At 51.2% G+C, this 24,437-nt stretch overlaps 13 protein-coding genes across 13 annotated transcripts; 7 read left to right on the top strand and 6 right to left on the bottom strand.

Annotated features, from left to right (window-relative positions):
- Positions 1 to 241: 241 nt before the first annotated feature.
- Positions 242 to 1,654, top strand: SNOG_09767 (hypothetical protein; the record flags this gene model as incomplete). Its single annotated transcript, XM_001800002.1, has 4 exons — positions 242 to 347; positions 408 to 533; positions 584 to 993; positions 1,047 to 1,654. 4 exons carry the CDS (start codon positions 242 to 244, stop codon positions 1,572 to 1,574), a joined length of 1,170 nt encoding a protein of 389 aa, XP_001800054.1. The 3' UTR covers positions 1,575 to 1,654.
- Positions 1,589 to 3,230, bottom strand: SNOG_09766 (hypothetical protein; the record flags this gene model as incomplete). The annotated part of the gene is made up of 3 exons (XM_001800001.1): positions 1,589 to 2,227; positions 2,280 to 2,796; positions 2,845 to 3,230. 3 exons carry the CDS (start codon positions 3,228 to 3,230, stop codon positions 1,589 to 1,591), a joined length of 1,542 nt encoding a protein of 513 aa, XP_001800053.1.
- A 1,054-nt stretch (positions 3,231 to 4,284) lies between these two features.
- Positions 4,285 to 4,580, bottom strand: SNOG_09765 (hypothetical protein; the record flags this gene model as incomplete). Its single annotated transcript, XM_001800000.1, has 2 exons — positions 4,285 to 4,385; positions 4,565 to 4,580. The coding sequence occupies 2 exons, from the start codon at positions 4,578 to 4,580 to the stop codon at positions 4,285 to 4,287; spliced, it is 117 nt and encodes a 38-aa protein (XP_001800052.1).
- An 823-nt stretch (positions 4,581 to 5,403) lies between these two features.
- Positions 5,404 to 6,303, top strand: SNOG_09764 (hypothetical protein; the record flags this gene model as incomplete). The annotated part of the gene is made up of 1 exon (XM_001799999.1): positions 5,404 to 6,303. The coding sequence occupies one exon, from the start codon at positions 5,404 to 5,406 to the stop codon at positions 6,301 to 6,303; it is 900 nt and encodes a 299-aa protein (XP_001800051.1).
- A 669-nt stretch (positions 6,304 to 6,972) lies between these two features.
- SNOG_09763 (hypothetical protein) lies at positions 6,973 to 7,419 on the bottom strand (the record flags this gene model as incomplete). Its single annotated transcript, XM_001799998.1, has 1 exon — positions 6,973 to 7,419. The coding sequence occupies one exon, from the start codon at positions 7,417 to 7,419 to the stop codon at positions 6,973 to 6,975; it is 447 nt and encodes a 148-aa protein (XP_001800050.1).
- A 1,082-nt stretch (positions 7,420 to 8,501) lies between these two features.
- On the top strand, positions 8,502 to 8,901 carry SNOG_09762 (hypothetical protein; the record flags this gene model as incomplete). The annotated part of the gene is made up of 2 exons (XM_001799997.1): positions 8,502 to 8,567; positions 8,749 to 8,901. The coding sequence occupies 2 exons, from the start codon at positions 8,502 to 8,504 to the stop codon at positions 8,899 to 8,901; spliced, it is 219 nt and encodes a 72-aa protein (XP_001800049.1).
- Positions 8,902 to 9,304: 403 nt separating this feature from the next.
- Positions 9,305 to 10,996, top strand: SNOG_09761 (hypothetical protein; the record flags this gene model as incomplete). Its single annotated transcript, XM_001799996.1, has 1 exon — positions 9,305 to 10,996. One exon carries the CDS (start codon positions 9,305 to 9,307, stop codon positions 10,940 to 10,942), a length of 1,638 nt encoding a protein of 545 aa, XP_001800048.1. The 3' UTR covers positions 10,943 to 10,996.
- A 364-nt stretch (positions 10,997 to 11,360) lies between these two features.
- Positions 11,361 to 12,012, top strand: SNOG_09760 (hypothetical protein; the record flags this gene model as incomplete). The annotated part of the gene is made up of 2 exons (XM_001799995.1): positions 11,361 to 11,384; positions 11,485 to 12,012. The coding sequence occupies 2 exons, from the start codon at positions 11,361 to 11,363 to the stop codon at positions 12,010 to 12,012; spliced, it is 552 nt and encodes a 183-aa protein (XP_001800047.1).
- A 567-nt stretch (positions 12,013 to 12,579) lies between these two features.
- SNOG_09759 (hypothetical protein) lies at positions 12,580 to 13,266 on the top strand (the record flags this gene model as incomplete). Its single annotated transcript, XM_001799994.1, has 1 exon — positions 12,580 to 13,266. The coding sequence occupies one exon, from the start codon at positions 12,580 to 12,582 to the stop codon at positions 13,264 to 13,266; it is 687 nt and encodes a 228-aa protein (XP_001800046.1).
- Positions 13,267 to 13,565: 299 nt separating this feature from the next.
- Positions 13,566 to 14,630, bottom strand: SNOG_09758 (hypothetical protein; the record flags this gene model as incomplete). The annotated part of the gene is made up of 1 exon (XM_001799993.1): positions 13,566 to 14,630. One exon carries the CDS (start codon positions 14,628 to 14,630, stop codon positions 13,566 to 13,568), a length of 1,065 nt encoding a protein of 354 aa, XP_001800045.1.
- A 1,842-nt stretch (positions 14,631 to 16,472) lies between these two features.
- On the bottom strand, positions 16,473 to 17,147 carry SNOG_09757 (hypothetical protein). Its single transcript, XM_001799992.1, has one exon. It carries the CDS (start codon positions 17,141 to 17,143, stop codon positions 16,658 to 16,660), a length of 486 nt encoding a protein of 161 aa, XP_001800044.1. The 5' UTR covers positions 17,144 to 17,147; the 3' UTR covers positions 16,473 to 16,657.
- A 2,100-nt stretch (positions 17,148 to 19,247) lies between these two features.
- On the top strand, positions 19,248 to 20,538 carry SNOG_09756 (hypothetical protein; the record flags this gene model as incomplete). The annotated part of the gene is made up of 2 exons (XM_001799991.1): positions 19,248 to 19,402; positions 19,449 to 20,538. 2 exons carry the CDS (start codon positions 19,248 to 19,250, stop codon positions 20,536 to 20,538), a joined length of 1,245 nt encoding a protein of 414 aa, XP_001800043.1.
- A 2,068-nt stretch (positions 20,539 to 22,606) lies between these two features.
- Positions 22,607 to 24,244, bottom strand: SNOG_09755 (hypothetical protein; the record flags this gene model as incomplete). Its single annotated transcript, XM_001799990.1, has 1 exon — positions 22,607 to 24,244. One exon carries the CDS (start codon positions 24,242 to 24,244, stop codon positions 22,607 to 22,609), a length of 1,638 nt encoding a protein of 545 aa, XP_001800042.1.
- Between the last annotated feature and the right edge of the window lie 193 nt (positions 24,245 to 24,437).

Below are 24,437 nucleotides of genomic sequence, written 5' to 3'. Positions count from 1 at the left end.
ACTTTGTGCCTTCTCCGAAGGTGTTGAGAACGAATTGTGAGGTTCAAATGTGGAGCAACGTCACAAGCAATTTTCGCACCTTCCTCATCAAGCCAAACCCCGCATCGCGCGCATATGTAGTGCGGCTACCACAGGTATTATAGATCGATAACCACAATCGTGCGCCCTACCAAGAAAGTAACGGTATTTATAAACATGTTCCTGCCAACAGCATAACGTGTAGTATTAACCAACATTCGCAATGCCGTTCGACATCAGCAAAGCCCGCGAGCACTTCCCCGCACTACAGCAAGACCAGGTGTACTTGGACAATGCTGGAGGCAGTCAGGCACTGGGAGAGGTGATTCGTTCGTAAGTCTACATACATTCCCAGTGAACTAGAGATTAACAATAGTGTAGCATGACAGAATACCTGTCCAAAACCAACGTCCAGCTCGGCGCTTCCTACCATACAGGCTCTCAAAGTAACACCAAATACGAAGATGGATATCAAGCCGCAGCAAAATATCTAAATGCTGATCGCAGTGAGATCGGTAAGCTGTATACTTCATCACACTCCCAGCAATGTCTAACAAAGCTCCAGTTCTCGGAGCATCAACCACCCAGCTCTTCATGAACCTCGCCAGCGCGCTCAAATTCAAGGAAGGCGACGAGATCATCTTGACCAAGATGGAGCACGAGACGAATGTCAAGCCTTGGCTGTACATGGCTGAGCGCCTCAAGCTGACGGTCAAGTGGTGGGTATCGTCGAAGGAAGACGGTCTGAAGCTTACGCCGGAGAATCTGAAGCCGTTGCTTTCGTCAAAGGTAAAGTTTGTCGCATGCACCCACGTGTCGAACATTCTGGGTACCATCCATGATGTGCGCGCCATCGCGGATGCCGTGCACGAAGCCGGCGCTTTACTGTGTGTCGACGGCGTGAGCTTTGCGCCACATCGCAAGGTTGACGTGAAGGCGTTTGGGGTCGACTTTTACTCGTTCTCATGGTACAAGGTACGCTGGAATGACCGTTCAAGAAGTCGAGGCTGGCTGCTAACGAATCGTAGGTGTACGGCCCTCACATCGCCGTCTTGTACGCCAGCAACGCCGCCCAAGATCACGTGCAGCCGTTGGCTCACTTCTTCAACCCTACAAAGACTCTCGAGGACAAACTTGGCTTCGCAGGGTCTAACTATGAGTGCGTGCAGGCTATCCCGCAGATCACGAAGTACCTCGATGGCGCTTGGGATGTCATTGCTGAGCATGAAGGCAAGCTGCAGAAGATTCTTCTGGACTTTCTTAATTCGCGTCCGGACGTCACGATCATCGGTTCGACATCAGCGGATTCGAAAGAGCGCGTACCGACAGTTTCATTCACGGCAAAGGGCGTCAACTCAAAGCAGCTCATCGCAGAGGCGGAGAAGATCTCCAACTATGGTTTCAGGTGGGGGCATTTCTACTCAAAGAGGCTGTGCGACGAAGTGCTTGGACTTGAGCCTGAAGGCGTTGTACGTGTCAGTATGGTGCACTACAACACCGAGGAAGAGATCAAGGGTCTGGTTGAGATTTTGAAGAAGATTCTGCCACAGGTTTGATTCCTTTACTGCATTTACACAGCAGCTATTTCCCGGTGCAACATCCTGCTTCGGAGAGACGAAACAAGTCCTTTGACCCCACCTGCACGCCCCTTTTGCCGACTCTTCTGAAACGCCTGCTCAATCTCGTTCAAGCTCTTTCCTCTTGTCTCGGGCATATATAATATGCACATGATTGCCGTCAAAAACGTGCAGCCGCCGAACAAGAAATATGCACCATACGCGCTCTTCGCCAATAACGTTGGTGTTACAAGCGCAACCACGAAATTTGCAACCCAATTCGCGCCGTGTGACATGCTCGTGGCTGTAGCGCGCGTGTGTTGCGGCTGTATCTCCGACGAATAGATCTTAATACCCACGGCCCAGGAGATGCTGAAGATGGCCGCGAAGAGGTAAATGCATACAATGACTACCCAGCGCCCTGCTCCTGAGGATGCATGGACTGCGTTCCCGGCATACAGACTCCCGATAAGAAACATGACAGTCGCCATGCCCAGACCGCCGAAGACGGTGTTGGTGCGACGGCCCCATTTGTCGGCCCACATAGTTGCTGGTATAGTCACGGCGAAAATGACAAGTGCTGAGACGCCGGAAGCGAGGAATTTGGCTTCGTTGGAGGCGAGGCCGGCTTGTTGGAAGAGAATCGGAGCGTACTGAGTATGGAGTTAGCTTGTGTATGATAGGATCGCGGCACAGCAGACGTACGTATAAAACGCCATCGATCCCGCTCAGCTGCTGCATGCCCATGAGGAACATGGCAAGGAACAGCCTTGGTCGCGACTGGGACGAGAACACATCCATGATCTGAGCCTTCTTCTGGCTTCGCCTAGACACATTGGTAGTGTTGCGTTGCAAATTCTCCATCGCAACCCCAATACTTGCAGGCTCAACGAGCGCGGCAGAATCGTCCAGCTGCTCAAGGATCTTCTCCTGGTCTGCCGTAGGTACACCTAGCTTTTCCCACGCCGCAGCCGCCTCTTCAGCCTTTCCATTAACAGTAAGCCAGCGCGGCGAAGGAGGCAGGTAAAACAGCGTCACCGCTGAAAACACAAACGAATAACCCGCCAGCAGAATGAACGGCAAGCGCCACGAAAACGACGACTCCATATTCGTCGTGCCATAGCACGTGAAAAATCCAACCATAAGTCCAGTCGTGATGAGGAGCTGTGGACCAGTTGCGAGCGCACCGCGATGCCGGGCTGGCGATATCTCACAGATGTACCTACTCACCGGATTAGCTCGAATTTCGTATCCATATCTGGAAACTCACACTACCACCGTCCCAAGAAACATCCCCTCCCCCACACCCGCGAGTACCCGCCCCGCAACAAACATGCCCACATGCACACTCGCCGCCTCCACTGCAGCCCCCAGGCCAAAAATCCCGGATCCGATCGCAATGCCGCGCGTGCGCCCCAACCGATCCGCTAGTTTGCCAGCGAAGAAGGAGGAGATGGCGGCGGGGATGAGGATGGAGGAGACGATGAGGCCGTGGATGGTCGGCGATGGGTTGCCGGTGTAGGATGTGAAGGACGGCATCACGGTTACGGGGCCGATGATGCCCGTGTCGTGGCCGAAGAGGAAGCCGCCGAGGGAGCAGAGGAGGGAGGCAGTTATGTAGCCTGGGGGTGAGGGGAGGTTGGCGAAGATGGCCATGGTTGGTAGAGTATATAACTGGCAGACAGGTGGGTGTAGTGTGATTGAGGAAATCCTAGGTAAGACGGGATGATAGGAGATGTATTCCAAGGTTCCGCTGCTCAGATTGTATTTTTCTCGGGATTTGTCTTTTGAGCTGGATCTGTTATGCGTGATGGTGTCTCGCACTGAAATGGTGAGGGGTTAGAAAGTTATTCCCGCGTTTGCATAGTGGCTGTCGGATTGCAAGGTTGGTAAGCATATACGAAATTAGCCATGCGCTGTTTCGCTCATGAAAGCAGTACACCTATTTAAAGGTATCTTCAAAGCTGTCGTAGGTAAGACCCTGCGTCGATAAGCTGGCGGATCCTTTTCCGGTCGTGGTTAGCCTGGAAGAATCTGCATGGGTCCACCGTCATTACACGCGTGTAAATTCAACAAGTTCTGGACTTATCAGACAATAACGTGGAGGGCAATGTTTCTCACGTCACTGCTTATCAACATGGTTCTTTGAGCCCTCGCGAAAGCTCGGCCACCTTGTCCAACATTCCACAATATGCCAACATGGCCTGACCTGACGCATCTTTGTGAACATAATAAGAGGCAGCTTGCTGCGGTGACAGCGGCACGAAAAGACAAAATTGTATAGCTCTTGAGCAAGAATATAAGATGCTTGTGTGGTACTGCGAGAAAGCTTGGGTTTCATTTTTGAGTTACAAGCGAAGTGTATAAAGACGAAAGGATAAACTCAACAACACAGGAAAAAGACTTGTGATCAAGCAGCGACTCTGCTTCAGGAAGAATTCGGTTCTCATATTTTCAAACCGATAACACTCTTGACCTTAGTTACGCTGCCCAGGTGCCTATGAGCTCTCCAAGCCCCCATGGTTCACCATCTTCTCTTCTTGTAACTCTCTTTGACTGGCAACCTTTCGTCATCAAAAAAATGCCTTGGATGAAAACACCGTACACTTTTACCCGTGGCCGTGGTCCTTCAGGAGCAGGTGTAGAGCTTCAAACAAATGTCTCTGGGGTCTGTAGTGTAGGGCTGCGGTCCGTAAAGCCCGCTCTTACGTTAAGGTCTTGTAGCTCGCGCTGTGCGTGTCTTGTTCTGCCTTTCTGCCAAGGCTTGCTCCTTCTCCTTAAGCTCATCTTCTTGATGGGCGACCTTGGTGCCTACATTCCTCTTTTTCGGGCGTGAGGCTTTCGACTTTGTCGAAGTAATACACGCAATGCTGTTGCTCGGTGATGATCTCGTTGAGTTGTTCGCAGCTGCTCGGTGCTTTTGTCGCGGGGCTTCCTCGTTGCGCTCCCGAGACCGCGTCGAGTTCGCGTCGCATCGCGTCACGGGCGACTTTCTTTCACCAGCATGTTGATATTGGCGACGTCAATGGCTGAGATGCTGAAGCCCCGCGCCTGCTGACAAAATCACGTGGAATGTCTTTGTCCTTTAGGGTGTTCACGTGATTACAACCTTGGGGATGCCTCTTTCCATCACATCTGCGCAAAGCAAATCAACGTCGATTATGAGCAGCACAACGAGCGTGAAGAGCTTGGCAGAGACCACCATGCTCGTATAGCAAATACTGCGAACGGCAGCCTGTGCTAATCAATGCGGCCATGCCCCGCCCAGGTTTCTTTCATTGCTCTTCGCTGAAAGAAGAAAATCCGGCCGAGTTCCTAACCCGGACTCACTCATATCGCAAAGTCTTTGTTCATTTCCAAAGGCGTCTAGCTAGGCGAACTCGATACAGACGACTTTGAGTCACATTTCTTGTTCTGTTCATGAGACTCGAATTGTGAAAGAAGCCCTTTGTTCAAACAATGATTGAATTACTGATATAAATTGGAACTTCCGCTGGTCAGTCTTCTCTACTCATCTATCCATTTACCTGTTTACTTGTCTTACAACTATTATCTATCCATCCAGGTTTATTTCCCCGTAAACATGAACACAGATCAATCAACTCTCTTGTGGTCACCCGAAATAGCTTCGCGTTCCAAAAGGCAGGTCTTGCTAGAACAGTGGGGAACAACCGATCCGATTGAAGCATCGAAGAAACAATACCATCCCATCTTAACACCTGTTCCTGCTTTGGAGACATGGACTACCTTGAAACCTACGCTGAAACCGCATGGTCTGACACTTTTTTACCAAGTGCATTCAAGTCCGCCTATCCCATCTATAGCAGAAATGTACGACGGTGTTGCAAAGGACAGCCTCCATCAAGCCAACATGGGCAATCATGGCGTATGCAGACTGGGAGATGCTGTTGTCAAATGCAACTTTGACCCAATTATCTTAGAAGAAGCTGAGACTCTGCTTTTCCTTGCAGAAAAGCGGCCTGAGCTGCGCATACCTACTGTCTTAGCTATCTGGTCGGCTACAAAAGAGAACGGGGACATAGTTTATTGCTTTATGATGAATCTCATCGAAGGCATTCCGCTTAGTCACAACAAGTTTGCAGAACTGTCTATCTACGCACAAGACACTATCTGTGCCAAAGTGTCCTCGCAACTCCGCTACCTCCGCGACCTGCCCTCAGAAGGCTACTACGGCCGACCTTACCGCAAAGGCTGGATACGTGCAACACCATCCCTAGACACAAATACCAGCGGCTTCCTAGCTGTTACAGGGCCGTACGAAACCTACGAAGAATTCTGCGCAGCTATATACCGTGCTCGGCAACTGAAAGACGCTATGTCCAATTCACTTCCAGAGTGGCATCCTACAGACGCAGAATTGACGGCTCGTTTTATATCTACCCTCTCTGGCTGGGCGCCTAACGAACCAAAGTTCACGTGGATAGATCCGCAGATTACCAACATAATTGCGCGGCAGGTTACAGCAGACGACGGAAGCGAAGACTGGGAGGTCTTCCTAATTGATTGGGAGGGCACGGGCTGGTACCCTGCGTGGCTGCAAGGTGTACAACTCAGCGTCCGTGGCGGCATCGCGCTAGTCCACGGCGGAGGAGACTACAGTATCCACAGAGGTCGGGAACCTGTAGATATGATGTTGAAGGACTTCGACCCGAAACCGGATGAGGAGAGGCTTGCGGCGATTCGCAATGACTACTGGAGGTTTTACTAAAATTTCCTAGCTTGGTTGAAGATGCGACTCTTGCGGGCAAGAGAAGCTGCTTTCGCCTACAATGAGTTGTTGAGAACAGACTTTTCCTAATAGATCGACTCGCACACCAACAAGGTAAAACTGATGGTCGCTTGGATTCCTGATCAAGAGTTGGCGTCGGCAAGTCTTTTCAGTGCCTCTGATTTAGTCGTTTTTGAATTGCTTGTAGGTGTTGGACAGTGGGGTTCAGGTGGTTTAATATAGCTAGAATACTCTGTTTCATAGTTGGTTGAATATATCTTGTTTCATATGTCTATCTCATCACTCCAGGCAGTCGTTCGAATAGATCCAATAAAATATCAAAAAATAGGTGCAGCCTATAGCCCTATCGCCTCATAGCCAACATGGAAAGAGCTATGAATGGATTAAGAAATACAACTTTTTGTTGTTACACCAAGTACTAATACACAGCCCTCTTCGCCAGCAACCAACCAAAACGACTCGCTGCAGTGATAAAGCTCCAACATACACTCTACTTCCTCTCCCCTGAGCCACGCCAACATCTCAAAGACCTTGCACTGCCCAAGTAAATGATACCCAGTCCGTGACCTTTACTTTTCTGCCTGCATTTACCTCCGAGCCGTCCCCACGCCGAAATCTGTTGCCGCAATGGAGATCCGCGCCTCCACCTTAGGTGATCCTCGTCCACTGCCCCCCAACACCACCGTGATGAGCGTCCAGAAACGCAAAGAGACTATCCCGCCAACCAATAAAAGTAGCATCAGGATCCAGGCCGTTCGGGGCGGTATGGTTCTTGGCAATCTGCTGAAACATTTTCTCATCACTGAACCAGCCATGTTCTTGGACGGTGAATTCCGGTGATTTGCCAAAACAGTCGTCGATAGCGTGTCGGTGATCATTGTACGAGAATATTATGCCGTAATGGAGTTCGATGCATTTGCCGGCGGTGTGGATGAATAGTAGCTTTACGGGGTTCTCGAAATCTGGCAACCTGGTGGAGACGAGGTGGCCAGGGAGTTGGGGTTCTGAGACGCTGCTGGATGGTATGCCAGGAGCGGCAGGCACACCGGCGGGAAGTTGAGTAGTACTAGTGACCAGATCGGAGTCGTCTGACATGTTGATGTTGGTGGGCTGGAAGTGAGATGAGAGATTTGGGTAGGTAGTTTGATGTGGGATCGATGGGGTAATGGCAGTGGTGAAAAGTGGTTGCTCTAGATATCAGCAAGGTAGTGGAGATGATACGATCGTTTTATGATATGTCGATGAGGTTCGGTTCATGTTTGCAAGACACTGCGAAACTACACATAAGACAAGAACAAAGACATTGCAGAGACATGGCAAATGACCCGGAAATACAGGTGGTTTGGCAACAAACACGCAAAGAGACTGATTCACGACGATGCGATGGGTGTGTCATTTTATGTTGTTACAACGCAGCTTTTTTTATGAGGATCTAAAGTAACTACATACTTGTATGGTCAGAAACCAATAATTGCCTTCTAAGGCGAAAAAAATAGAATAACTCAGAGACAGTCAAACACACCTGTTCATCTCAGAGTTCTGTCGTCCCCTGATCTAATTTGCTCATTAATAACGCTCCTATTATATCACTCGAACCACCCAAAGCAGCAGCAGCAACAAACACAACACAGTTACAATTTGCAAGTAAACATATTTACTTGCTTTTCAAGGCTTTCCAAACGGTCTACTGCTTGTCGTGTCTGTCCGAGACACCCAGATACAGCCTCGTGTCGAATCGACCAGGACGCAGTAGTGCTTGGTCAAGCAAATCTGGCTTGTTCGTAGCACCCGATGACGAGCACACCCTCGCCGCAGTCCCTCACACCGTCAACAAGACTGCCCCCCGTCGCATGCACGTGTAGGCTCTGGGCCTTCGCATGCATGTGCGTCCTCTCCAAGACTGCTTCCCCATTGCATCCATGTGAAGGCTCTGGCCATCACATGCACGTATGTGTTCCGCCCGCGCTCCCCGCGTCCATCAGCCGCTTGTGCCTGCCAAGCCTGCCACACTTCTGGCGTGACGCGCACGCGACGCGACAGGCCCCGCAGTCGGTCAACCCTCGGTCCCGACTTATCTCCAACCAGACGCACTCGCAGCCCACGCGCACCCTCCGGACGACTCTGCCCAGGTGCCTTCATTGCCATTGCTGACGTTGTCCAGACAGGAGGAAGAAATCATGTCCCCCTTGGAACACCTTGAGCAGAGTCGGCCCGATCGCTACTCGTGTTGGACAAAGGCTGTCGTCAGTTTCAGTACCGTAATCTCGGCCCAACTTCTGCAGGCATGGCCGAGGGCGTTATACACCAAAGGTAGGCCGCTGTGCTTGCAGTCCGCATCGAAATGAAGGTTATCACTGTCTACAGACATGTCAATCGAAGTCTGTTCCACCCATGGTTAAACTTTCTCAAAGACCAAATGCCCAGGTAATTGGCATGCATCGGGGCGGAAATTCCCCGGCGGGCATGGGCCTGCACGACTCTTCGCTTATCCGCCAACGACCTCGATCTGGAGTTACCCCAGATGTTTCGTTTTACGCCAAACACACCATCTCATCTATCCCATCGCACGGCTCATAGTAGCGTCTTCGGAATGTTTCCAAACACCAGGTGATCAACGATTACCCCTCCCGCGTTCGGAGAAACTACAACCGAACTGCACCAATAACGGCATTTTGCTAAAGAGCCGGCGGACTGGGGACCTGTCACTAACAGCATTTGGGGCATTTAACCTTTGTCTCAATATGTGCGCGATGCTACATTAGTGGAAGGACAGCTTCGAGAAGATGTTACGCCGGGAATTGGAGAGAAATGATGTCCATGCTTGACATGGATGCATGACAACCGTACATGAAAGGTGGCAACTGATCATCAAACTCGAGCAGAATCCCCAGTTCTATAAGATGGGGGCTACGTCTCCCGGAAACCAAGCACTGGATCGTGCCCATCGGAAGAGCTTGTCCGAAGCTACAACCACTTCAACATGCGCGGTATCCAATCTTTGTGCGCCTTTGGCGCATCGCTGATGGCACTCACTGCCGCCAGTCCCGTTGAGCCCCGCGCGACCACGTACAACAACCCGGTCCTCTGGCAAGATCACCCGGATCTGGACATCTTTCGTGTTGGCGACGTTTTCTACTACTCTTCGTCGTCATTCGCCTTCTCACCAGGTGCTCCGGTCCTGAAATCGTACGATCTGGTAAACTGGACGCCTGTCTCCCACTCAGTGCCCACACTCAACTTTGGCGACAAGTACAACCTTCCTAGCTCCACCAACCGCGCCTATGTAAAGGGAATTTGGGCAAGTACCTTACGCTACCGCAACTCTACCGACACTTTCTACTGGTTGGGTTGCGTTCAGTCTGAGGGCAAGACCTTTGTCTGGGGTTCGAGCGGAAGTAACGCAAAAGGCAACAACGGCGAGGTCTCGGCATGGAACTGGACCGCTCGTGGTACCCTTCCTACCTGCTACTACGACGCTGGACTCTTCATCGATGATGACGATACCATGTACGTTGCGTATGGCAATAAGAACATCATGGTTGCACAACTCAACAAGGACGGGACGGCTGAAGTCAAGAAGCAGCAAGTCTACACGTCGCCAGGTGGCGAATCTATTGAAGGCTCGCGCATGTACAAGAGGAATGGATTCTACTACATCTTCGTTACCAAGCCCGCCGATGATGAATGGGTGTTGAAGGCATCGAGCCCATGGGGACCGTACGAACGTAAAGTCCTCATCGACAGTATTGCTGGTCCCCTTTCCAATGCTGGAAACGCTCACCAAGGCGGTGTCGTTGAGACTAAGGATGGGAAATGGCATTACATGGCCTTCCTGGACTCGTTTCCCGGTGGCCGCATTCCGGTGCTCGCACCGCTCAGCTGGTCTTCAGATGGCTGGCCGACGGTTGAGAGGGTAAACAACGAATGGGGCAAGTCGTACCCAATGCCGGTACAGACAAGCAAGACTGTGCCACCACCAACAGGCCTTGACTCCTTCACGGGCACATCCCTTAGCCACGAGTGGGAATGGAACCATAACCCCGATACCAGCAAATTTGCGCTCGTTGGTGGCTCGGGCGGTCTTCGTCTACGATCTGCCACAGTTACCGGTGACCTCTTCACCGCACGTAACACGTTGACCCACCGCATCCTCGGTGCCAAGTCCTCCGGTACATTCAGAATCGACATCAGCAAGATGGCCGACGGCGATCGCGCAGGTGCCGTTCTCTTCCGCGATGTTGCGGGCTACATTGGTGTTCACAAAGAAGGAAGCACAGCGAAACTCGTCATGGTCAACAACCTGAACCTCAACACTGACTGGACTACCAAGTCCACCGGTACTGTCGCTGCGACTGGACCGACGCTTGCTGCATCTACCACCGATCTTTACCTGCGCATCCAGGCTGACATCACACCGGCGTTTGGCACGAACACGGCGCGACAGGCCACCTTCTGGTACAGCACGGATGGCACGACGTTCACGCAGTTGGGAGGTGGATTTGGGCTGACGAACACTTGGCAATTCTTCACCGGATATCGTTTCGGTGTATTCAACTTCGCCACTAAGGCATTGGGTGGAGAGATCACGGCGAAGAGCTTTGAGCTGAAAAGTCTTTAGTCGTGTTAAATCTTTGTATTGAGCTCATACTGCCAAATTCGAATTATCTCAAGCATGCTCTGTCCCATTCCGGTTAAGACCTCATCAGCATCTTGCAGTTGACTGCATGCTGACATTGTTATCTCAGGCTCTACGGATGCACACACGAATGACACAGTGAAACTTCGCTGTCTGTCTCTGTGACCATAGCGAATGCTTCTGTATAAGCATTGGTGTATGTCAGCTGAGTTGTACAACTGATAGCATGCATATGTCATTCAAGTCGCTTGTTCAATATCACATCACAAGTACGAGCACAAGCTGAATAGCAACCATCACGCGCTGGAAAAGCCGCTGCGCAGCAAACAAGCATGCTTCGTATATTAAGTGCCGTATGCTCCATGCTTTCTATCATTCATCTCAGACATCGATCAAGACGATGGCGCCAGCACCCAACGATCCAGTGTCAGCTACAACGCTTACGCCAGCACTTTGTGGATATTGTCCTAATCCAGCTACTTTCACCTGCTCAGGCTGTAACAACATGCAATACTGTTCAACAGCACAACACCCTCTGCGGCACCTTCCAGAACTTCCAACAGCGACCGAGCGATGATCACTACCGATCGATCTATTTCCCGCCTAATGAGACGCGCCCTCGCTTTATATGGCTGCTTTGGACAGGCACTCGGGGAGGTCAATTTCCCGACAGCGATGACCTTGCACGTTACGTTGCTGGGCAAGCCTCAGGTCGTCTCAGGCTCGAGGAATACCATGGACCCAATCGGTCGTACTCAAACTTCGTAGTCATACAGCATGACGACAACATGTTCAGCAATCGTCAGCCCGCAAACCGGTGCCTTTTGCGCATGATCGGTGCTGAGGCTGATCGTTGGCTTGGAGACTATGTAGCCCACGGATACAAATATCTCTACAGCGACGATCCGGACGCATATGACGCAGCAGACCAAGATCTGGTCACCGATGATTTCCCGTTGATTGCTCTCGATCTGGACACGACGTCTTTGGGGCCCATCGTTGCGTACTTGAAATGGCGTGCACAGACCGAGCTACATGCCTTTCCATTTTGAAAGGGGTCCATGAGCAGACAGACGGTGAACCAGTCTGATGTTTTGTTTCCACCATGGGCTTAGAGCAGCGCCGAAAAACACAAGGCAACAGGAAAGACCGAGCACTAGATCAATCAAGAGCTTTATTTAACATTGGCTGACTGTGTGCATCGTTTAAGCGGGTCCCAGTTCTGAATACTAAACGCAAGATATCGAGAACGGTATAGTATCGTGGGATTGATGCTAATGTCTAGCTAGTCCACGTTGACTGCGCCGTAATTGCGCGAGACTTTCGACTTATCGCAGTATTGCAATGTTCTACACATTATGATCATAATGCAAATCAGTCCGGGGAGGCAAGCGGCCTTCTAGTGGTGTTTGAGCTACCATGGCCCCGCACCTGCGGTTTCCGGAAGCATTTCCGCACGGGACGGCACTCAAGATCACGGACCGGCACTCACGATGTGACCCGGTCCGCTCTCAGCCTCCTCATACATAAATCTCACGAGCCTCTCTTCAACCCCTGCACTCTCAACTCTCAGCTTTCACAACATCCAAACAACAGCTTCACACCACCAAATCTTCACAATGGCATCCTTCAAAGTTGCAGTCTACTTGTACCCGCAAGCTGACCTCCTCGATTTCAGCGGGCCTACAGAGATCTACTCCTACACTCGCCGCGATGGCGGACCCAGCCCATTTGAAATCACTTCCTTTGCGCACCACAACCCAGTCTCTTCGACCAGCTCAGCCTTGACGTACATTCCGAATGCAACTTTCCAGGAGATTGAACGCAAGATCGAGGACTTCGACATACTTGTCATCCCCGGTGCAGGTTTCGATACTATCGAGGAGATGATCAAAAAAGACGAGGCTAAAGAGCTGTTCGCACTGCTTAGGAAGTTCGTCGCAAGCAAGCCCAGGGAAGCATCGGGAAAGCGCATCTTGCAGTCTGTCTGCACTGGCTCGCTTTTGCTCGCTGCGTCTGGTGTACTTGCTGGACGGGATGCGACGACACACCACTTGGGCTTTGATGCGCTCCAGAAGATTGCTGATGATGCGGCCGGTGGCTCTTCCAAGATCAACGTGAAGAAGACGCGCTGGGTCGATGGTGGCAAGAACGAAGCGGGTGTACGAATCATCAATGCTGGAGGTGTGAGCTCTGGTATTGATACGAGCTTGTTCATCGTGGAAGAGCTGGCTGGGAAAGAGCAGGCGGATTGGGCGGCGGAGCTCTCGGAATTTGAGCGGCGATCAAAGGGTTGGAGCGAGTAGAAAACTCGTTTCTGGTATCACGAAGCATGAGTGAGGAATGTGGGTTCGGGGCAACTAAGCATTGGGTTATACCATGTGTATTAGAACTCTAAACATTTAAGATAGTCGATGACACTCTACACCGCCAACATGATGAGATGTCAAAGCATAGCCCAGTTACATCCCAGTTACATGGAACGCTCTTTGATTGAATGAATTTACAAGTGCATGGATTTGGAGTTCGTAGCCGTGGTGAATAAGAAAATTCAAAGAGGGACACTATGTCGTTCGTAAAGTCAGAATTGTACAGTTTCGATCTCTCAATAATCGTCCCAAGAATCAGCAACATCATCCTCCGGTGCCGCGATGCGCTGCACAGTGCCGCGTTGAAAGTCAACAGGCTCGTCTTCGTCCTTCAAAAGATGAGCGGCGGTAGAAGAAGAACGTTGAGCAGAAGCGCCTTGATGTAAGAACAACTCTCCAGCTTGGTTTCTACCATGGCCTTGCTCCGCAAGCTTGACATTTGCTACCAGCGCTGTAGCGCTGGCGGCACGGTTCTTTTCACGTCGCCGCTCTTCGGCTTTAGTATGGTATGGTAGAGCTCCACGCGATTCTGTGGCAGCTACCTGGCGCTGGAATTGGGCAAGTCGTTTCTGTGGAGCGATCTTGAGTGCTACGTTATGATTGTTGCGCCAAGTGTATGTGAGCTTGGATGGAATTTGATCACCGAAAGGCGGGCCAAAGAAGGCTTCCTCGTCCACTTCGTCTTCGTAGCCAGTCTTGTACTCGTAGTCGGACGAAGATCGGTGGTTGTCAAGAGCTACGCGTGCATGAGAGGCTTGACGCTCAGGCAAATTGTTGATGCTGTGCTGCAGTTTGTCTCCTTGGTCGAGCTTTTCGATGTACTTTTGACGCCAGAGTTCGAAGCACTGATAGGCAGCAGAGTACTCCTTGTTGAGAAGGTTGCGCTCTATTTTACTCATAGAAGACAGAAAGGGAGCATTGCGGACTGCCTTTTCGCTCACCTCCGCCCAACGACGGACAGGTGCAGGTTCATCGCCAGAAAGCTCTTTCCACCACGATCCGGTACCACCAACGCCATGAGGCAGCTGTCCACGCCAGTCAGAGTCGTCCTGGTCATCGACATCGTCTTCTGCATGGCCCTCATCGTCTACTCCCAGGATCTGAGCCTCAGCGCAAAAGAGACAGAACTCATAAGCTTCTTGTAGCTTCTGGAAGTTCTTGGTCGCCTTCTCTCGATCCGAATCGATAGCTTTATCCGGGTGTTGCTGCAGTGCAAGTGTTTTGTATGCGGCGCGAATGTCGGCTTCTGTGGCATTGCTCTGGAGACCGAGACGGCGATAGTATTGCTTTCGTTGCATCATCTTGTGTCGGGTTGTGTGAAGTCGGCTCGTAAGTTGATGAGTTGCTTGTTGCAGTAGAAGGTAGACACGATTGTTGTTTGTTATGACTGTAACCGTGCAGATGTGAGGATCACTTTTAATTCTAGTAGATGGTGAATCGGAAGCTGCTACAGTGATCGATGTGTGACTCACAATGTACAATGTTCTGTAATCGGAAGGTCGAGAATCTTCACTATGTGACACCATCAGTCGACCCAAGGGATGAGAGTGGCTCTATCATTCTTGTACACGACCTCATAGCTAGGAAGGTGAAATCAAGCATCTGGAACAGTCCCGGGAAGCATGTATCTCACATGCGCCGACCAGTTATCAGGCTTGGAGAACATGTGGCATGCTCTCACGAGCACGACTTCCCTACGCATCTCCTCTACCCGATTTCTCCTGGCAGTCACGAAGCCGGCCCGCCTCAAATCGACACCAGCCCATATGAGACTGCCAATGCAGTAAGCGAGGCATATCATAGACAGGCCTCCGACAAACACACACCCTTTCACAGCGGCTTTTGTGTACCCGACTCCAGATGTAATAACCTCCTCATATGTCGTACAAAAGTCCCAGGATACGAGGAACCTGTACAGTGGCGTCCAAAGCGATGTATCCTTAACCATCCAGATCACTAAAGCGTTGGCCACGTGAATTACCAATTCAGTTCGCAGACAAACAAAGCCGACACGTGTGATGATTGCAAACCAAGCGCACATGTGGATCCACCACAATTTCAGAGCCTCGATAAACTCTATGTCATCGCCGTAGAGCTTATGAAGCAAGGCGCTGTATGGGCCGGCATCGGTATACTCCCGGATATAGCGAACAGTCAGGTCAATGGCTAGTCTCAGCATTGTGATGTCCGCGACCCGCTTTGCGGTTCTTATCGAGGGTAATGGGACGGTGATGAGTGGAGTGCGGCACATCGGGCAATTTGATATTGCACGTTTTTTCATCTCTCGAAGACACTGGTGGCCTACAATGTGACGGCATGGCTGTAATCGCAGAGGGCGGCATGGTATTTCGTTGGCATCGAGTGGGTCGTCTTTTTCGCCAAACTTGCGCCAACAGGCACAGCAGGGCTCATGAGGGTCGCTGACTGGATCGGCCTTGTACTGCTGAAGGTATTCAGGAATCATGTATATTGGTGGTGGTGGAGCCATTTCGTCCTTTTTTTGGTCCTGATTTTCCTGTAGAGTGGGTGTTCAGATGTATAAGAACAAGCTGCGGAGAGAAAGCGCGCGCGCGAGCATAGAACCTAGGAAAACGTTGCCCAAAAATCTAAACCATGGTACTGGAGTTCGGATATCGGAGGTTCCTAGGAAGGTAGGGGAAACTAGATCAGGACACCGTGCTGGTACCACACTTTGGGTCGTCGAAACTCCCCAGGTCCGCTTTTTACGTCATCTCATCCGGCACTTGTGATGAGTTGGAACAGCAAAGAAGCCTTTTCCCTTGGCCACGGATAGCACATTCTAGATACTGCTGATTCATCAATACTGCTTCCAACGATAGGGACCGCGCGTACATGCGACTCGGTAAGAAAACCGAAGACAGCAGAGAAGTGCTAACCAACGGGTGTCTTTCGATCTTCGTGGCATAGCACAGCGATTTGTACCCAGACAAAGACACCCTCAGATGAGCGCTAAGCCAAGTCATAACCTGTAAAAGGTTGAGAGGAAAGTCATGGAGACCATGATGTGACGACGATCGATCACGAAGGGCCCTAGTCATTGACATTAATAGTATGACATGTCGCTGGACGCACTGAGAGATGAGAGACGGAGCCAAGAACATGTAAGCTAATCGGCGAGAATACTGAAGCTGAACGTGCACTCGTGAGGTAGTTGGAAGTAAATAGCTTTCCGGGACCAAGAGTGCTGATCGGTACTGAGATAGATGCGAGGATAGAGAGGTGTCGTGAAATTCATGAACCGGAAGCAAACCTTTGAAAGATTCGCCTCATTATGTACCATATCCTTGTCCCAAAGCCTCAAGACCTTTTACTGCGGATACCCCTGACCGCCCTCAGCGATATATGCCGACAACCTCGGGAAAAATGATGCGCTGTATTCCGAGTCGACGAATTCCCGGAATTCGTAGATCTTATCCTGGGATTCTGTCATCTTCAGCATGAGGACATATTCGTTGCCGTAATGTCCGACGACAGAGTCCGCGGAACTCTTTGCTTGAATTGCGACTCGGTTGGCGCTCTCGTCAACAAATGTGTCGATGATCGTGACGTTGAAGTTCTTGAAGTAGGGGAGGAATTTCGAGAAGTATTCGTTGTATTCGGTGTTGTTGTATGAAGCTCGGCCCAGTCTATCAGGATAGACGCGTTGGATGCAGTTTTCGGCGCGAGGAGCCAGGATGGCTTCCATGTTCCATTCATTGTACCCCGCGACTACTGCGAGCGCGGTAGTGAGAAGTTTGGAGGTGCTTTGTGATGAAGCCATTGTATTTGAAAAGATCTTAGGGTCTGCTTTCATGGGTTACACAAATGGTGCGGTGCCATGGATATATACCTAAGGCAGAGCACATGCTTACTGATACCTAGGTAATGAGCTGACTGCTGAGTGAGCCAGCCATGTTCTGCATTTAACCGACCCTAGGGTGCCAGGCAATGCTTACACTTTCCGTTAGCCTTCACCTGTACCCCGCAGAGAACTTGATAGAGTAATTAGCTTCTAGAGGAAGGTCACGTCCCGCATGGGAAACTATGTTGTCTAGCTTAGGTTTCATGCGAAAGTGACTGCATGCAGATGTGTACCGATGATATCAGCAGCAAATTACAGACATTTGTATGCCGATCGAGTGCTGCCGTCAATAGATAGCAGGGCGCAACCTTGAATGTCACTGCCCATATTCCCCGAATTAACACCGGAAGACCCATGACGCTCCTCGCTATTATCAGGCGGATAGATAGAGAGCACTTGGCGGACTTCAGCAGCTGATGATTACCGAGGCATAGCGCGACATTTCTGCTGCGTAGAAGCAATCTTTAGTCGCGTTTGATGCACCAAGGCTGCGACGCTGCTGAGTAGCTAAAATTAGTGCTGACGTCACGTGAAGCTAATGTCGGCAGAACTTCAACGGCTTCCACCGATCCCTCCAACCTCGAACGCAATATTATAGGGGGCATTGTCAGTGCTATCATCTGTCGTAAACTCTTGCCCGAACAGTGGACTGAAGTATAAATGATATGCAGCCTCATTGGGTTTCTTGCCTACAAACGTAGAAAACCTTGACTGATTTAGCGCTTTTGCACACAAACTGAATTTCTCGCAGTCTGACATTCGTGGGACGGGAACGTGAAACATGCCGGGCTTGGTGTTGTCGTTCATTGAATTGTTCCTCAACATCATGAACGCCGAGACATTAATCAACCCGCCGCCCGAAGTTTTTATGGAGAAGTGAGCGCAACTTAAAGCCAGGAGCTTCAGGGATCCGGGACATGGAATGTAAAAAAAACAGTGGGGGTAAATTTGGTGTGCCCTTTCGAAGATCAAGGTTTCACATATGCGCACCTGTGCGACACAGGTTTATAGCCCTCGATTTAACTCCAGATTATCGTAATTGTCGCGCCCCGTTCCTGATTGACAAGCTCGCGCAACTTGGTGATGGTCAAGCACTGCAAAGGATATCGCCTTGCCAAGAAAGGAGAATATTTGTTAGGCGTCGTATGCTGTGGATCCTGACGCAATCCTTTGACCGCGCGGCCCGTCCCCGGAGGGCCTGCACAGTGTGCACAGGAGACAAACAAGAGAACATTCGCATCGCCCAGATTCCGCTTCACACATTGTCGAGCGCGGCAGAGAAGAGCACTCTAATCGGTAGTCTCCTAGGGCGTCGATTATTGTTGGAAAGCTTCATGTCCACCAACGTGTCATGGGGCTGGAGGCGTTTGAAAACAACTTTGGCTTCTCCTTGTTTCTCTGGTCTCTCGATCCGATCCAATGGCCGAACGTCTGATGCCCAGGTGGGGTTTGGAAGTCAAATTAAGCAAATGCTCAGTGGTGTAGGATAACCTCACCACCCACAGATCCGGAATAGGCTCGCGGCCGTTCGGTTACCAAGCTTTCGATCTGTCGCTTTCTCGATCGATGGTGATCGGGCTGCCCAGGTGATTGCGGCCACTCATTACCGGATTGTCAGTCAATAATTCTACTCATGCCGACAGCAGTGGAGACAGCATGCAAAAAAAGCCATATGGCAAGGTTGTGACAAGGTTGAGATATAGAGATCGGCCTGAAGCTGCGTAAGCTAGCACTGATCATTGTAAGCTAAGGTGCCATCGCCGACAGGGAACGTACCTGCCTTCAGCCCACTCAATGAGTTGACGCAGGCTTACGCAAAGCAGCAACTCATGGGCCTCCATGTCAGTGTCAGTGTCACCATGACAGCGATAATGCCCGCGCCAGAACCCAAAAAGAGAAATGCTGAGCTCCACATGTGAACACTGATAATAGGGTGGTTCGACAAAACGCGCGCCCTATGTGCCACTGAATGTGTGCGTCGTCTCGCTTTCTTTCGTTGTGCTCTTCCTTTCGCTATCGTGTATTCCCTTTTGTTCAGACACTCATTTGCTTCAAGATGCTGGGCGGTAACAGACAACACTATTACATCGGACTGGCCGTATTCATTGTGTTCGCGTCATTCACGATCTTTCTCTCCCGGCAGGACGACCATGTCCTGTACAACCAGATTGGAAAGGTGCCTTACAAATGTGCATCTACTGGCGTTGATGGGTTTGTTGCACCACTCTTCGCGTTGATGTCTTCTAACATGCGACAGGTCCGCGAAGCCTGCTCTCAGCGATGCCATCTCAGCAGTGTTCGATTCCATAAAACACGATCCCTCAAACCCCGAATACATCGACGGCTCCGGCAAGAAGTTTGTCGCCAACCAAACCATATGGACGAAGCCCTTCGGCAAAAGGCTCCTCATTGTCGATATCGACACCCGTGTCCCCACCGACGAGAACCAGATCCTCAACCCTGCCAAGCTTAACTTTGAAGAGATGGAAATGCGCGGCGGCGGCCTCGTCTCCAACGCAATCATGAACCACTACATGTACGCTATGGTCCATGGCTATGACTACAAATACTACCAAGCGCAATCGATTCCCGACCACTACGACACATGGATCATGCCGCACGCGTTCCGCGACCTCATCGAGGACTACCAGTTCGTTGTTGCCCTGGATGCCGACGTAGTCCTCTCGCACATAGAAGTGCCTCTAGAATGGATGTTCAACCGCTGGGGCATCCAACAGCACACGTCCATGGCACTGCCGTGGGACACTGAAGAGATCAAGAACGGCGTACCGGTCAGCCTGGACAGCAAAGGCCTGCGCGTCCTCAACACAGGCTTCGTCGTAGCCCAGAACTCGCCCACGACTATCGACATGCTCGAGAAGTGGCGCGACTGTACCACGGAAACGCGCTACCACGGCTGCGGTCGCTGGAAGCAAGAGTGGTCGCACGAGCAGCGCGCTTTCTCAGAGTACATCCGGTATGACTACAACTTCACCGCCGAGACGATCGTTCCGATTGATTGCGACGACGCGGTCGGCTGGCCCGGCTTTGCAGCGGACAACCCGCAGAACCCGGGCATTAGCGATTGCTCGGGGAACTTTGTGAGGCATTATACCCTCAGCAAGAGCAAAGTGAAGGATGCCGGAATAATGAGCGTCATGAACCCGCTCGCAAATATCTTGCAGACACAGCTGCTCAAGCAACAGAGCTCTGTGTGGTACAAGGAGCCTGAGAGAGTCGAAGAGGCCAAGGACGAAGACGAGTCAGGGAAGGCAGCCGAGAACACTGAGGAGAGAAACGAAGAGGAAGAGGACGAGGCATTAATATTAGTGGGTCTCGGAAACTAGCCGATAAAACTACTTCACCCTCCATCACGATTTTTACTTCATGTATATACTACACATCTGGGGATAATTCGGTGTTTGGCTACAGAGATACCACTTTTGATAGACATAACACCAAGAAACAAGTCTTCCTTGTTACGAGTCAAGAAACGCGCTGCTGTCAACCCGATCCTGCATTTCGTCAGCAGTTCCACGGCATTCTCACAATCCCTCCCTCTCCTTCATGTCGATCTAATCAGAGAAAGCTATCTTCGTCGCAGAATCACAAAGGGAGAGGTGATCTACACCTCTCCTGCATATGATCAGCAAACTGCGCTGCATTCTCACAATCCTCTCATCGTCATCTTCAAATTGCCACGGTTCGTGACTCCCCGCCAGATCCTGTATCTCATCAGCAATTGCACCGCATTCGATAAATCCCTTGCTTTTCATTATCAGTCCCATCAGAGCTATCTTCGTCTCGCCATCACCCGCTCGATCCGGGCTAATTCCACAAGGACCAACCACAAGACAAGTCGGGCTCGGGTCAAGTGTAATTTGATGTCATCATTGGGAGTGTAGACTACACACGGGAAAGAGAGGGTGTGACGTACCGAAGTGTGATGGATTGAAGAGTGAAGGTAGAAGGCAGGGATGGGAGACTTAGGGGAAGGGAGCGATTAGTCAGCTAGCGCGAGGGGGAATTCGCTGGGCAGGCACGTTCCACACTTGCACATGAACTTGACACGATAAATCTGAAAGTCGAGTATGATGATCTTCATTTACTGAATGTAGTGAGTCGCTAGTAGCGCTTGCGAAGAGTGCGCGCCGGCACTGCGCAGGACATTTCATCCGCGAATATGTCACAGTCGATGACGCATCTCGTTTCCTTCATCCTTATTTCTCACGTCCATCTTCCCTCCTATCGCCTCGTAATTCCTCTATATCTGAGCTCTATCTGATACGTCGACCCTTCATTGCTTCGGTCCTTCATCCTAGCCCCCCAATGCCACCATGCGTCTTGAACCCCATGAGAAAATACAACTGTGCTTCTCGCGTCGAGCATTGAACTTCTTGGTTGTGAAGTTGTACCGACGGCCGCCGTGATGTTGGCGTCGATGTGGATGGGTAAGGGTGTGATGGAGATGACGACGTCGTGGATGAGACCGAGTTCGACCGTGAAGGCGAGTAGTTGGATGTGTTTGACATATTTGCTATCGTCGAAAGGAGAAGTGGCGGTGAAGTTGAGGTGTATTCCAGATATGGAGGCTTTGTTCTGAGGAATGTATTCTTCTATACGCTTTCCGTTCGCAGAATCGCCGATTTATAAAAACTCGGGCCCTTCAGTTGAGGATTGGAGTTGGTTGCAATAGTCGACGTCGGTGTGGAATGAATTGGTTGCGTACTCAAGAGTGTGTAAGCTTTATGAATGCGGAGGTCCCAACTCAAATACCCCCCTCACAATCACACCGTTTCCCACAATCACGCGCCATTCCTACCCCTCTTGAGCGAATATTTCGCTGTTTCATCGCAACAGCACGGCGGAGTGGCGCAGTGCAGTCGTTCAAGTGCGAGTCTGGCTAGCTTGAGGGATTTTGGCTCGATCTGCACGTTTTGGTGCCGAGGATCACCAACTTCCATCCTACGTGTGCCAGTACCATTGTTTGCGACGCCAAAGGCATTCGCGAAATACAAATATCGAGGACCGGTGGCTTTGCTGTTTGCTGTTGTGACATTGCACCATGATGGCGACCTTGATGGTCCCATAGCACGCCATTCGCATGCCATCCTGGTAATGCGCATGGACCGAAAGCATGTCACACAAGCAGCGCGCCTGAGTTGCCAGGAGAAAAACATGTATGATTTTGCGCCTGGAAGTAGCTGGGTATCTATCGAGGCTGATGTGCGCTGAAATGCGGCGACACTATGTAGTAAAAGGTCGGTGGTTGATCACCGAGCTACCGTGTGTCCAAACGCCAAAGCTCGTTCAGGCCGAGGGACGCCGCCCTTCCTGTTGATGTAGTGTTGAAAACCTAGACGCCTTGCTAAGTTACAATCATGATCAACGCTGCTAAAATTTGTACAAAATGCCTCAAACGAAGCAGAGCACTCGCACCGTGCCATCTTCGCTGCCACTAGCGATCCTTGAGTCGCTCACGCCAACGCAAGTGACGGGTCCCGTGTGACCTGCCATTGTGCCTTCATTCTTCCCGGTCCTGGGATCCCAAATCTTGATTGTCTTGTCTTCTGCGCCGCTGACCAGACGCAGCGAGTCAGCCGCCAGCGACCAGATACCTTCGATATGCCCCAGGAAGCGGTGCACCTGTCGACCAGAAGGTACATGCCAGAGTCCGATAGTGCCGTCAAGGGAACCGGTGAGCATGTAAGATGGTGGGTTGGATCGATCAGGGTTATTAGGGAAAAAGGAAGAATCTTCGTGGGAGCCCGACGAGGTGGAACGCTTTAAGAAAGAGAGCTTGCCACTGTCAGAGGCAAGGGATGCTGTGTCGGAAGTATCAGTCCTTCCGTTTCCATTGAATTCATCTTCGTCAATCTCGAATTCATGAGGCAGCGGAAGGACTTGCTGTACTTGACCTGCGTGTCCTTCGTACGTTTTGAGACACATATTAGAGTTGAGATCCCACAGCTTGACCGTCATGTCGTCGGAGGCTGAAAAGAGAGTCCTGGATTGAAGATCGATCTTGACAGAGTTCACCCAGTCAGTGTGGCCAGACAGCCGAGTGCGTGTCTTTTTCTCGAAATCGTGGATGTAAATCGTGTGATCAGAAGACCCAGACGCAAGCATGTTGCCAATATAATGTAAGCCAATGACGCCGTCGCTGTGTGCGATCAGCGTTCTCATCAGTGCGCCAGTGCGCCAATTCCACATTTTGATAGTCTTGTCCAGGCTGCCAGTGACCAATGTGCTCTCTGTGAACTGCAGACATCGGATGCCCTGAGTGTGGCCCTTGAGAGTGCGGATCTCCTCGCCAGTTTTGATGTCCCAGACCTTGACTGTAGCATCGTACGAGCCAGTGATGAGGACCTGATCGTCGAATTGGAGACACATGACTCCATTCTCGTGTCCCTTGAATATTTTCGTAGTGAACTTTCCGTCCTTCCAGTTCTTTCCAACCTTGAAACGATCCTTGTAGACATCTTTCCATGGTCGCTTCTTGGGCTGGTCAAAATAGGTTGCCAGCTGGTCGCGTGTCGAGTCTGTGCCGGTACAAGAGCGCTTGGAGGCCTCGGAGGAAGCATCGGCATCTTCAGGACGGGGACGTTTGGTGCCGGTAGTGGAGCTGGAAGAGTCTGATGTGCGGTCGGCCAAAGTGCTTGGTGGCTCCGTTGCCTTCACAGAGTGTGGAACATCCGTCGAGGTCTCGTTGAGGGCACGGCCGGATGCGCGCAGCTCAATCTTCCTCTTCTCTTTGCGCAGGCGTCGCTGGTCAAGCAGTGGGAGCCCCCAGCCGCACTTGGTGCACTTGCGGTCAATGTGCTGCTCACACATGCGGTGCCAAACGACGTCGTCATCGGCGAGCTGGCGCCATCTCCGACTCACTTGTGCGGCGTTGCATAGCGAGGATGTGTCGAGATAACAGAGGATCTTGAAGCCTAGCTCGGTGGGTAGTGCGCTGAGGAAGTCGATTTTGATGAGGTTGCGGGACCGAGGAAGAGATGAAGGACAGCTGTGGGGAAGCAGCATTGGCGCGAGGATGCCTTGCAGCATGAGGTTCCGGTGGCGGGACGGGGCAGCCTGAGAAGAGCGACCAGACGTTGGCGATGCTCTGCTGGTCGACTTGGGGATTCGCGTTGGAGTTCCTGCAATAGTCAGCGAATGTGCTACGGAGTGATTAAGATGCATGTCGTACATCCTGCAGCTCCTGCATCGACGGCTCGTCTGCTTGCCGTCGACACAGCAG

This window comes from Parastagonospora nodorum, assembly GCF_000146915.1.
Source record: "Parastagonospora nodorum SN15 chromosome Unknown scaffold_15, whole genome shotgun sequence".
In the NCBI taxonomy this organism is placed as follows: domain Eukaryota; kingdom Fungi; phylum Ascomycota; class Dothideomycetes; order Pleosporales; family Phaeosphaeriaceae; genus Parastagonospora; species Parastagonospora nodorum.
This window is presented reverse-complemented; position numbering and strand designations above follow the sequence as displayed.